Source organism: Triticum aestivum, chromosome 4A (assembly GCF_018294505.1).
Source record: "Triticum aestivum cultivar Chinese Spring chromosome 4A, IWGSC CS RefSeq v2.1, whole genome shotgun sequence".
NCBI classification, from domain to species: Eukaryota; Viridiplantae; Streptophyta; class Magnoliopsida; order Poales; family Poaceae; genus Triticum; species Triticum aestivum.
The window spans coordinates 510845017-510858225 of NC_057803.1; the positions used below are offsets into that span (position 1 = coordinate 510845017).

At 43.2% G+C, this 13209-nt stretch overlaps 1 protein-coding gene across 1 annotated transcript; it reads left to right on the top strand.

The window, feature by feature from the left end:
* The first annotated feature begins 10581 nt into the window (after positions 1 to 10581).
* LOC123082165 (aspartic proteinase nepenthesin-2-like) lies at positions 10582 to 12014 on the top strand. Its single transcript, XM_044504557.1, has one exon. The coding sequence runs from the start codon at positions 10616 to 10618 to the stop codon at positions 11945 to 11947; it is 1332 nt and encodes a 443-aa protein (XP_044360492.1). The 5' UTR covers positions 10582 to 10615; the 3' UTR covers positions 11948 to 12014.
* Positions 12015 to 13209: the final 1195 nt, after the last annotated feature.

The window sequence follows — 13209 nt, forward strand, 5'->3', positions numbered from 1 at the left end:
AGTGGGCCGGCCAGTTGGGCCGAGGCCCAGGTGGGCCAAGGGGGACTTTTATTCTTTTTTTTGTTTTGTTTTGTTTTCTCTTTTGTATTTTCTTTTTATTTATTTTACCTTTTCTGTCTAAGTTTTGTTTCCTATTATTTTAGTTTTATTAAAATATACACGTAGCATTTAATTTAGTATTTCAACTTAGTCCATAGTCACAAAAAGTCTAGTCCGTAAACAAATTAGTTTGACATTTTATTAATTACAAAAGGTATTTAAATAATTGTTTTCACTATTGTTTTAATTGTTTTAGGGCCTTTAAACATTTTATCAAAGTTTGGTTTCTCCACCATAATTACCTATGTATTATTTGGTTCACTCCGAACATTTAACTTTTCATATTTGAAAACTTTTATTGTTTGCTCGATTTTGAATTTGAAATTCGAACTAGGTTCCGAACTAACGCGAGTTTATCCACAGTAACCGAGGTGACGTGGCATCATTAGTGGGGATTACTGTAGCTTAATTACCCGGGCGTCACACAAAGAGTACTAAGGTGTGATCATGTTTTGCTTGTGAGATAATTTTAGTCAACGGGTCTGTCACATACAGATCCGTAAGTATTTTGTGAATTCTATGTCTACAATGCTCTGCACGGAGCTCCTCTAGATAATTGCTCCCACTTTCAATATGTATCTAGATTGAGACTTAGAGTCATCCAGATCTATGTCAAAACTTGCATCGACGTAACTTTTTATAACGAACCTTTTGTCACCTCCATAATCGAGAAATATTTCCTTATTCCACTAAGGATAATGTTGACCAATGTCTAGTGATCTACTCTTAGATCACTATTGTACTCCCTTGCTTAACACAGTGTAGGGTATACAATAGATCCGGTACACATCATGGCATACTTTATAGAACCTATGGCTGAGGCATAGGGAATGACTTTCATTCTCTTTCTATCTTCTGCCGTGGTCGGGCTTTGAGTCTTACTCAATTTCATACCTTGTAACACAACCAAGAACTCTTTCTTTGACTGTTCCATTTTGAACTACTTCAAAATATTGTCAAGGTATGTACTCATTGAAAAAACTTATCAAGCGTCTTGATCTATCTCTATAGATTTTCATGCTTAATATGTAAGCAGCTTCACCGAGGTCTTTCTTTGAAAAACTTCTTTAAAAACACTCCTTTATGCTTTGCAGAATAATTCTACATTATTTCCGATCAACAATATGTCATTCACATATACTTATCAGAAATGTTGTAGTGCTCCCACACACTTTCTTGTAAATACAAGCTTCACCGCAAGTCTGTATAAAACTATATGCTTTGATCATACTATCAAAGCGTTTATTCCAACTCCGAGAGGCTTGCACCAGTCCATAAATGGATCGCTGGAGCTTGCACACTTTGTTAGCTCCTTTTGGATCGACAAAACCTTCCGGCTGGATCATATACAACTCTTCTTCCAGAAATCCATTCAGGAATGCAGTTTTGACATCCATTTGCTGGATTTCATAAAATGCGGCAATTGCTGACATGATTCGGACAGACTTAAGCATAGATACGAGTGAGAAATTCTCATCATAGTCAACACCTTGAACTTGTCGAAAACCTTTTTGCGACAATTCTAGCTTTGTAGATAGTAACACTACTATCAGCGTCCGTCTTCCTCTTGAAGATCCATTTAATCTCAATGGCTCGCCGATCATTGGGCAAGTCAATCAAACTCCATACTTTGTTCTCATACATGGATCTCATTTCAGATTTCATGGCCTCAAGCCATTTCGTGGAATCTAGGCTCATCATCGCTTCCTCATAGTTCGCAAGTTCGTCATGGTGTAGTAACATGACTTCTAGAACAGGATTACCGAACCACTTTGGTGCAGATCTTACTCTGGTTTACCTACGAGATTCGGTATTAACTTGATCTGAAGTTACATGATCATCATCATTAGTCTTCCTCACTAATTGGTGTAGTAGTCACAGGAACAGATTTCTTGTGATGAACTACTTTTCAATAAGGGAGAAGGTACAATTACCTTATCAAGTTCTACTTTCCTCCCACTCACTTCTTTCAAGAGAAACTCCTTCTCTAGAAAGGATCCATTCTTAGCAACGAATGTCTTGCCTTCGGATCTGTGATAGAAGGTGTACCCAATAGTCTCCTTTGGGTATCCTATGAAGACATATTTCTCTTATTTGGGTTTGAGCTTATCAGGATGAAACTTTTTCATATAAGCATCACAATCCCAAACTTTAAGAAATGACAACTTTGGTTTCTTGCCAAACCACAATTCAGATTGTGTTGTCTCAACGGACTTAGATGGTGCCCTTTTAAACGTGAATGCAGTTGTCTTTAATGCTTAACCCCAAAACGATAGTGGTAGATCAGTAAGAGACATCATAGATAGCACCATATCTAATAAAGTACGGTTATGATGTTCGGACACACCATTATGTTGTGGTGTTCCAGGTGGCGTGAGTAGTGAAACTATTTCACATTGTTTTAACTGAAGGCCAGACTCGTAACTCAAATATTTTACCTCTGCGATCATATCGTAGAAACTTTTATTTTCTTGTTACGATGATTCTCCACTTCACTCTGAAATTCTTTGAACTTTTTAAATATTTCAGACTTGTGTTTCATTAAGTAGATATACCCATATCTGCTCAAATCATCTGTGAAAGTCAGAAAATAATGATACCCGCCACGAGCCTTAACACTCATCGGATCTCATACATCAGTATGTATTATTTCCAATAAGTCAGTTGCTCGCTCCATAGTTCCGGAGAACGGCGTTTTAGTCATCTTGCCCATGAGGCATGGTTCGCAAGCATCAACTGATTCATAATCAAGTGATTCCAAAAACCCATTAGCATGGAGTTTCTTCATGCGCTTTACACCAATATGACCTAAACGGCAGTGCCACAAATAAGTTGCACTATCATTATTAACTTTGCATCTTTTGCTTTCAATATTATGATTATTTGTATCACTACGATCGAGATCCAACGAACTATTTTCATTGGGTGTGTAACCATATAAGGTTTTATTCATGTAAACAGAACAACAATTTATTCTCTTACTTAAATGAATAACCGTATTACAATAAACATGATCAAATCATATTCATGCTCAACGCAAACACCAAATAACACTTATTCAGGTTCAACACTAATCCCGAAAGTATAGGGAGTGTGCGATGATGATCATATCAATCTTGGAACCACTTCCAACACACATCGTCACTTCACCCTTAACTAGTCTCTGTTTATTCTGCAACTCCCGTTTCGAGTTACTAATCTTAGCAACTGAACTAGTATCAAATACTGAGGGGTTGCTATAAACACTAGTAAAGTACACATCAATAACATGTATATCAAATATACTTATGTTCACTTTGCCATCCTTCTTATCTGCCAATCACTTGGGGTAGTTCCGCTTCCAGTGACCAGTCCCTTTACAGTAGAAACACTTAGTCTCAGGCTTAGGACCAGACTTGGGCTTCTTCACTTGAGCAGCAACTTGCTTGTTGTTCTTCTTGAAGTTCCCCTTCTTCCCTCTGCCCTTTTCTTGAAACTAGTGGTCTTGTCTACCATCAACACTTGATGTTTTTCTCAATTTCTACCTTCGTCAATTTCCGCATTACGAAGAGCTTGGGAATCGTTTCCGTTATCCCTTGCATATCATAGTTCATCACGAAGTTCTACTAACTTGGTGATGGTGACTAGAGAGTTCTGTCAATCACTATCTTATCTGGAAGATTAACTCCCACTTTATTCAAGCGATTGTAGTACTCAGACAATCTGAGCACATGCTCACTAGTTGAGCGATTCTCCTCCATCTTTTAGCTATAGAACTTGTTGGAGACTTCATATCTCTCAACTCGGGTATTTGCTTGAAATATTAACTTCAACTCCTGGAACATCTCATATGCTCCATGATGTTCAAAACGTCTTTGAAGTCCCGATTCTAAGCCATTAAGCATGGTGCACTAAACTATCAAGTAGTCATCATATTGAGCTAGCCAAACGTTCATAACGTCTGCATCTGCTCCTGCAATAGGTCCGTCACCTAGCGGTGCATCAAGGACATAATTCTTTTGTGCAGCAATGAGGATAAACCTCAGAGCACGGATCCAATCCGCATCATTGCTACTAACATCTTTCAACACAATTTTCTCTAGGAACATATCAAAATAAACACAGGGAAGCAACAACGCGAGCTATTGATCTACAACATAATTTGCAAAATACTACCAGGACTAAGTTCATGATAAATTTAAGTTCAGTTAATCATATTACTTAAGAACTCCCACTTAGATAGACATCCCTCTAATCCTCTAAGTGATTACGTGATCCAAATCAACTAAACCATGTCCGATCATCACGTGAGATGGAGTAGTTTCATTGGTGAACATCGCTATGTTGATCATATCTGCTATATGATTCACGCTCGACCTTTCGGTCTCCGTGTTCCGAGGCCATATCTATATATGCTTGGCTCGTCAAGTATAACCTGAGTATTCTGCTGTGCAACTGTTTTGCACCCGTTGTATTTGAACGTAGAGCCTATCACACCCGATCATCACGTGGTATCTCAGCACGAAGAACTTCCGCAATGGTGCATACTCAGGGAGAACACTTCTTGATAATTAGTGAGAGATCATCTTATAATGCTACCGTCAATCAAAGCAAGATAAGATGCATAAAAGATAAACATCACATGCAATCAATATAAGTGATATGATATGGCCACCATCATCTTGTGCTTGTGATCTCCATCTTTGAAGCACCGTCATGATCACCATCGTCACCGGCGCGACACCTTGATCTCCATCGTAGCATCGTTGTCGTCTTGCCAATCTTATGCTTCCACGACTATTGCTACCGCTTAGTGATAAAGTAAAGCATTACAGCGCGATTGCATTGCATACAATAAAGCGACAACCATATGGCTCCTGCCAGTTGCCGATAACTCGGTTACAAAACATGATCATCTCATACAATAAAATTTAGCATCATGTCTTGACCATATCACATCACAACATGCCTTGCAAAAACAAGTTAGACGTCCTCTACTTTGTTGTTGCAAGTTTTACGTGGCTGCTACGGGCTTAAGCAAGAACCAACCTTACCTACGCATCAAAACCACAACGATAGTTTGTCAAGTTGGTGTTGTTTTAACCTTCGCAAGGACCGGGCGTAGCCACACTCGGTTCAACTAAAGTTGGAGAAACTGTCACCCGCTAGCCACCTTTGTGCAAAGCACGTCGGGAGAACCGGTCTCGTGTAAGCGTACGCGTAATGTCTGTCCGGGCCGCTTCGTCCAACAATACCGCCGAACCAAAGTATGACATGCTGGTAAGCAGTATGACTTATATCGCCCACAACTCACTTGTGTTCTACTCGTGCATATAACATCAACACATAAAACCTAGGCTCGGATGCCACTGTTGGGGAACGTAGTAATTTCAAAAAAATTCCTACGCACATGCAAGATCATGGTGATGCATAGCAATGAGAGGGGAGAGTGTGATCTACGTACCGTTGTAGACCGACAGTGGAAGCGTTAGCACAACGCGGTTGATGTAGTCGTACGTCTTCACGGCCCGACCAATCAAGCACCGAAACTATGCCACCTCCGAGTTCTAGCACACGTTCAACTCGATGACGATCCCCGGACTCTGATCCAGCAAAGTGTCGGGGAAGAATTCCATCAGCACGACAGCGTGGTGACGATCTTGATGTACTATCGTCGCAGGGCTTCGCCTAAGCACCGCTACAATATTATCGAGGATTATGGTGGAAGGGGGCACCGCACACGGCTGAGAATATGATCACGTGGATCAACTTCTGTGTCTAGGGGTGCCCCCTGCCCCGTATATAAAGGAGCAAGGGGAGGTGCGGCCGGCCAGGAGGAGGGCGTGCCAGGAGGAGTCCTACTCCCACCGGGAGTAGGATTCCCCCCCCCTTCCTAGTTGGAATAGGATTCGGGAAGGGGAAAGAGGAGAGAGATAAGGAAGGGGGGGCGCCGCCCCCCTCTCCTTGTCCTATTTAGACTAGGGGGGAGGGGCACGCGGCCCAGCCCTGGCCACCTCTCCTCTCTTCCACTAAAGCCCACTAAGGCCCATATACCTCCCGGGGGGTTCCGGTAACCTCCCGATACTCCGGTAAAATCCCGATTTCACCCGGAACACTTCCGATATCCAAATATAGGCTTCCAATATATCAATCTTTATGTCTCGACCATTTCAAGACTCCTCGTCATGTCCGTGATCACATCCGGGACTCCGAACTCCTTCGGTACATCAAAACTCATAAACTCATAATATAACTGTCATTGAAACCTTAAGCGTGCGGACCCTACGGGTTCAAGAACAATGTAGACATGACCAAGACACGTCTCCAGTCAATAACCAATAGCGGAACCTGGATGATCATATTGGCTCCCACATATTCTACGAAGATCTTTATCGGTCAGACTGCATAACAACATACGTTGTTCCCTTTGTCATTGGTATGTTACTTGCCCGAGATTCGATCGTCGGTATCTTAATGCCTAGTGCAATCTCGTTATCGGCAAGTCTCTTTACTCGTTCCGTAATACATCATCTCACAACTAACTCATTAGTTGCAATGCTTGCAAGGCTTATGTGATGTGCATTACCGAGAGGGCCCAGAGATACCTCTCCGACAATCGGAGTGACAAATCCTAATCTCGAAATACGCCAACCCAACATGTACCTTTGGAGACACCTGTAGAGCTCCTTTATAATCACCCAGTTACGTTGTGACGTTTGATAGCACACAAAGTGTTCCTCCGGCAAACGGGAGTTGCATAATCTCATAGTCATAGGAACATGTATAAGTCATGAAGAAAGCAATAGCAACATACTAAACGATCGGGTGCTAAGCTAATGGAATGGGTCATGTCAATCACATCATTCTCCTAATGATGTGATCCCATTAATCAAATAACAACTCTTTTGTTTATGGTTAGGAAACATAACCATCTTGATTAACGAGCTAGTCAAGTAGAGGCATACTAGTGACACTCTGTTTGTCTATGTATTCACACATGTATTATGTTTCCGGTTAATACAATTCTAGCATGAATAATAAACATTTATCATGATATAAGGAAATAAATAATAACTTTATTATTGCCTCTAGGGCATATTTCCTTCAGCCACACTCTCCCATTGCAAGAAATACCAATCCAGTCGGCCAAACCAAATTGATAATTCGAAGAGAAATACAAAGATATCAAATCATGCATATAAGAATTCAGAGGAGATTCAAATACTATTCATAGATAATCTGATCATAAATCCACAATTCATCGGATCTTGGCAAACACACCGCAAAAGAAGATTACATCAGATAGAACTCCAAGAACATCAAGGAGAACATGGTATTGAAGAACATAGAGAGAGAATAAACCATCTAGCTACTAGCTATGGACCCGTAGGTCTGAGGTAAACTACTAACGCTTCATCGAAAGGGCAATAGAGTTGATGTATATGCCCTCCGTGATCGAATCCCCCTCCGACAGATCGCCGGAAAAGGCCCCAAGATGGGATCTCACGGGAACAGAAGGTTGCGGCGCCGAAAAAGTATTTTTGTGGATGCTTGTGAGGGTTTGGGAATATTTGGGAATTTATAGGCCGAAGAATAGGGTTAGAGGAGCTCCGGGGGGCCACAAGGCAGGGGGCGCCCCCCGGGGTCGCGTCCTGCACCCTTGCCGCCGCCTCGGGACTCTTCTGACTTGGTTCTCAAGTCCTACGTGTGTCTTTTGGTCCAAGAAAAATCATCGTAAAGTTTTATTCCGTTTGGACTCCGTTTGATATTCCTTTTCTGCGAAACTCGAAAATAAGAAAAAAACAGAAACTGACACTGGGCTCTGGGCTCTGGGTTAATAAGTTAGTCCCAAAACTAATATAAAATAGCATATTAATGCATATAAAACATTCAAAACAGATAATATAATAGCATAGAACAATCAAAAATTATAGATACGTTGGAGACGTATCACTCCGCTCCACCGTGCCGGAGGGAAGGAGCCCTGCCGCCGCCGGTGCCGGCCGTGCCCCGGCGAGGGAAGGGGAAGCCTGTGGCTGGATCTGGGAGCCCTCCCCGTCCGCCACGCGAGTGGCGGCGCGGGAGAGGGTAGGGTTCGGGTGCGACAATTTATTATAAGTGTATTGTTGCAAGTTATTATTTTTAGTAAGCAATGTTTGATGGAAATAATGTTTTAGTTCATTGGAAGCACTTTATCGACACCCTTGAAACAATTGTGAGATTGCATGAAACATGTTTGTGACGCCAATTCTAACTAAAGATTAAAGCAATCTTAGTTTTGTTTTGTAACAAATCGAAACAATCTCCCACCCTACAAAACAACTACATTGAAGCGATTGTCGGTTGCCATGGAATCATTTTCTATGGTCAGTCCAAACAAACAAAATTTAGCCATATGAAAGCAATACTTAGTTGCCATAGAAGCAATTGGACCGGAAAAAAGTTTATTTACCATCCGAAAAAGGAAGTTAAAAACAACAGGAAGCAAACTGAAGTTCGAGAAGCAATTTACATCTATGAAAGAAAATTGTATGATATCTCCCCCACCCCTCTTTGGTTTTCTATTGGTTTTTGATATCCCAAACGTTGGCACACAAAATAAAACCAACATAAATATGGCAACTTGGAATAATCTAAATCAAATCGATACTTATACGATATCATGTCCTGCATTAACTCAACCAAATCAATCTTACCAAAATTTTAAGTAAATCAAGACTTTCCTTGCCTTCCCCTACCATAATCAAATCAAATTAAATGTTACCAAAATTCACAATATGATGGTTGTAAGGAATATGTTGGGCAAGATTGACGTTGTGCCACTAGAATATGTACACCCCCATTGCAATGCACGGGCTTCTTGCTAATAAACTTTATTTTCAGGCTTTTGGCAGGGCATCATGCTTTGGGCTTTGTTGTTGGGTCAGGCTCCGGCTTGAAGCTATGCGAAAAAACAGGTTGTCCATGCATGGCTCTGCTGCCTCTCCCATGAGTATGACCTTCACGCTTCCTGGTTCTGATGAATGGATCAATGCCATGTCCAACGAGAAAATTGTTTCTCCTATGCACGGGAGGTCCGGTGCATGCATCCATCGTTGGTTGTGCTGGATATCTGATTGCATGCAAATTTTGCTTCATCATATATGTATAGCTGTTTGCATTAATATAGCATCGTATCATGTCAGTCCACTTAATGCCATGTGTGCGTCCCTCTGTCTTTGGTGCTCACAACAGACTACGGCACATGCATGTCTGACAACATCTCTATCTTCCTCCCAAAATCCATCATTTTTAGTTTCCTTAACAAAATATAATTTGTTCATATCTTTAAAACCAAAACTCCTTTTCTGAAAGTTTTTATATATTTAAACCCATCGCGTCAAGACCTTTAGAACAAGATCAATCTTGGATAGATTCTAAACACCTTAAAATTTCAATGTTTTGATACACTTTTCACTAAATCTATTTCACTAATTAGTGTTTAATGATTACATCAGTATTTGAAATGAATTTTTAATGAGTGAAATTATTTTATTGAAATTAGTGAAATTGTTTATCTGAATTAAGCAAAATTAGTTTTATCTAAATGAGTAAAAGCAGTGTTTGGAATGACTACAATCAACATTTTGAAATAAGTGATTATTTTAAGTGAGTGAAATATGTTTTTTTAAATGAGTGAAATATGTTGATGAAATTTAAACTCGTTTAAAATATATTCAATATTAACCTTGTTTTAAAGATCATGTCGTTAGGAATTCAAATATATAAAAAAATTAAAATGGAATAATATTCAAAAGATATCGAGAAATTAATATCTCACAAGAAAATATAATGCTAGCTTTTGTATAGAGGGTTCAGCACGGTGATGAACTTTACATTACTTGGGCCATGTAATCTCAATTAAAGTTGATGAATACTCCCTCCTTCCATCTATATAGGGGCTAATGCGTTTTTCGAGGCTAATTTTGACCAAATATTAAAGCAACAATATATGACATGCAACTTACACAAAGCATGTAGTCAAATTTGTATGTGAAAGAAGATTCCAATGATATAATTTTTACATTATGCATGTCATGTATTATTAATCTTTTCAATAGTCAAAGGCCGTCTTGAAAAACGCATTAGGCTTTATATAGATGGAAGAAGGGAGTAGTATCTAGATATATGGATAGGGTATTGTACAACCGCCCATCACGCGGTCAATTCCAACATGAGTTGAGACGTTGACAGCACCAAGCAAGAAAAATCCACGCCTAAAGCCAAAGCGCGTTCTGTAAACCTGTGGATTGGAATTCCCGCAAAGAAAAAAGCAATGACCAATAGGAAAACGCCATGCATGGGCATCTCATGCCATGGACCGTTGACTCTGGTGGCGTCGACCGGCTGTGCTTCATGTCAATGCATCGAAATTTCACTGCCTCCCGAGTCAACCCGGAGCAAATCTGTCTTTTCTATAAATAAAAGGAATCTGCCGGGTTGAGCAGAAAGAAGCAGCAGCAACGGCCAGGAGCTAGCCAAGAAGATCGAAAGTAGCATGGGTCGGTCAAGTGGAAGCCTCGGAGTCGCCATGAAGACGCTAGTAGCTTCGGTTCTCATCCTCCAGCTTCTCCATGCGCCCACGCCCGTCTCGTCGTCGCCGGCCGTCCTGGTCCCGCTCCTCAGAACGGCCGTCATCCGCGCGTCCCCGCTCTTGAGGAACCTGGTCAAAGCTTTCTTGCAAGAGCAAGCGAAGCAGGGTGTGATGCAGCTCATCTGGAAGGCGGCGGGGCACCTCAAGAACCAGCTGCTGGGCGGCGTGGGAGCCAACGCCGCCGGCCTGGTCGTCTTCGACATCTCCGTCGGGACGTCCCCCGCGCAGGCCATCTCCGGGGTCATGGACATAACCTCCCAGCTGGTCTGGGCGCAGTGCGCGCCCTGCGACTCCTGCCGGACGACCGCCTTCCGGCCCGCCGAGTCCGCGTCCTTCTCCAAGATCCCCTGCGGCAGCCCGACGTGCCCGGGCGTGCTAGGCGACCGGACTGCCTGCGTCAGCGACGGCGACTGCGCGTACAACGCCACGTACTACGGCGCCGGCAACCAGTCCAACGCCTACACGGACGGCTCCTTCGCCACCGAGACGTTCACCTTCGGCGCGGCGTCCGTCCCAGGCATCGTGTTCGGCTGCGTGGCCAGCAGCACGGTGGAGCTCTCCGGCGGCGCGTCCGCGCTGTTCGGCTTCGGCAGGGGGAACATCTCCCTCGTGTCGCAGCTCGGGCTCTCGAGGTTCTCCTACACTCTGGCGTCCGACGAAGCCGACGGCTCCGAGAGCGTCATCCGTCTGGGCGACGCCGCCGTGCCGCAGACTCAGCGCAGCCGCTCCACGCCGCTGCTTAGAAGCGTCATGCAACCTGACCTGTACTACGTCGGGCTCAGCAGCATACAGGTCGACGGCCATGACCTCGACGGCATCCCGGCGGGGACGTTCGACCTCCAGGCGGACGGCTCCGGCGGGGTATTCCTGAGCTCGACCTGGCCGGCGACCTACCTCGAGGAGACCGCGTACAGCGCCTTGAGGCGCGCGCTGGTGAGCAGCATCGGGTCTCAGGGTGTGACTCCGGTGGACGCCGACGACCTCCGCCAGCTGTGCTACAGGAGGTGGTCCTTCTCCGGCGTGACGGTGCCGGCGCTAACGCTGGTGTTCGATGGCGTGAACGCGACGATGGAGGTCAAGCCCGAGAACTACTTCTTCAAGGACGGGTTGAAAGTGTGCCTGACCGTACTGCCGTCGAAGGGTGGATCAGTTCTCGGCAGCCTGCTGCAAACAGGCACCAACATGATCTTCGATATTGGCGGTGGCCTGCTCACGTTCGAGACTCCCATGCCCTAGTAGTAGCATGCATCCTATATGCTTCGTTCGATTATGTAATAAGACCCCTCATATTTTAGATCACACTTTGTCCATAAATTTAAATAAAAAATATTTGTATAAATTATCAGTTTTGCTAAAGCACATTTAGATGTGTTCTAGGTATTGCACAATATGTCATTGATTTTACATTAATATCCGTGCAGCATTTTCTTTACCTTTTTTCTTTCTAGTTTAATTAAGTCAGATATGCAATAATTAGGGCACATCCTAGACAGAGAAAAAATGAATATACTTTAGAACATTTGATTCTGTTTCGGATGAAAACTTCTGAATTGTCAAATTTTATGAGATATACTAGGTGCTCATAAAAAAGGGCGTGACTAGAACTTGATCGATTAAGACCTGATGAAGTCTCAGCCAAGAAGGTAATTACAGACAACTTCACGGAAGATCTTACTAGTACCTCCGTCCGGGTTTATTAGGCCCTTTAGTATTTTGAGTCAAAATTTAACCATCCATATTCCAAATAAAATATAAAATATATGCTACAAAAGGTACACGGTTAGATTTGTATTTGAAAGAGCTTTCTGACGGTGTAATTTTTTTGACATATAATTTATATTTTATTACTTAAATTTATAGGTCAAATTTTAGCCCAAAATGAGAGGGGGCCTAAGAAACCCGGACGGAGGGAGTACAAAAATAGCAACGACCGAGGCTTCATTAAATCTCAGTTGAATGAGATTTTGCGGTCCCTCCTCCAAGAAAAGGCGGCTAGGGTTTCTGCCTCCCGTCGGTGGCGCCGCCGATCTCCCACGTCTCTTGTGGCCTTAGGGATATGGGTGCGCGGTGGATCCTAGCCCTTGCCGGCGGGAGGGCTCCGTTTTCATGTGCTTCTTCAAGTTTTGCTAGGGTATGTGTCTTGCTCAAGAAGACGAGACGGCGGCGACTTCTTGAAGATGGAATAAGGTTCTTCCTGTCTAGCCCCCGTCCCAATGGTGTGTCTAGTATCGTCAGAGGGCGTGTGGAGGTGTGTCTCCGGCGAATCTCACGAGATTTGATCGGTGGTTGTCTTTGGTGGCTCCACTCGGATCCGGTCTTTGTTCATCTTTGTTCATGTGTCTTCAGGTTGGATCCTTCCATTCTAAAATTCTCTTCATTGGCGGCGGTTGTTGTTCTGGGGCGTTGGTCCTATAGGACCTTAGCACGACGACTTCCCGACTGTCTACTACAACAAGTTGTGCCCGGCTCCGGCGAGGGGGGCGATGACAGTGGCGCGC

Coding starts and splice junctions, on each gene's coding strand:
- LOC123082165 (XM_044504557.1), top strand. CDS start 10,616: ATGGGTCGGTCAAGTGGAAGCCTCGGAGTCGCCATGAAGACGCTAGTA.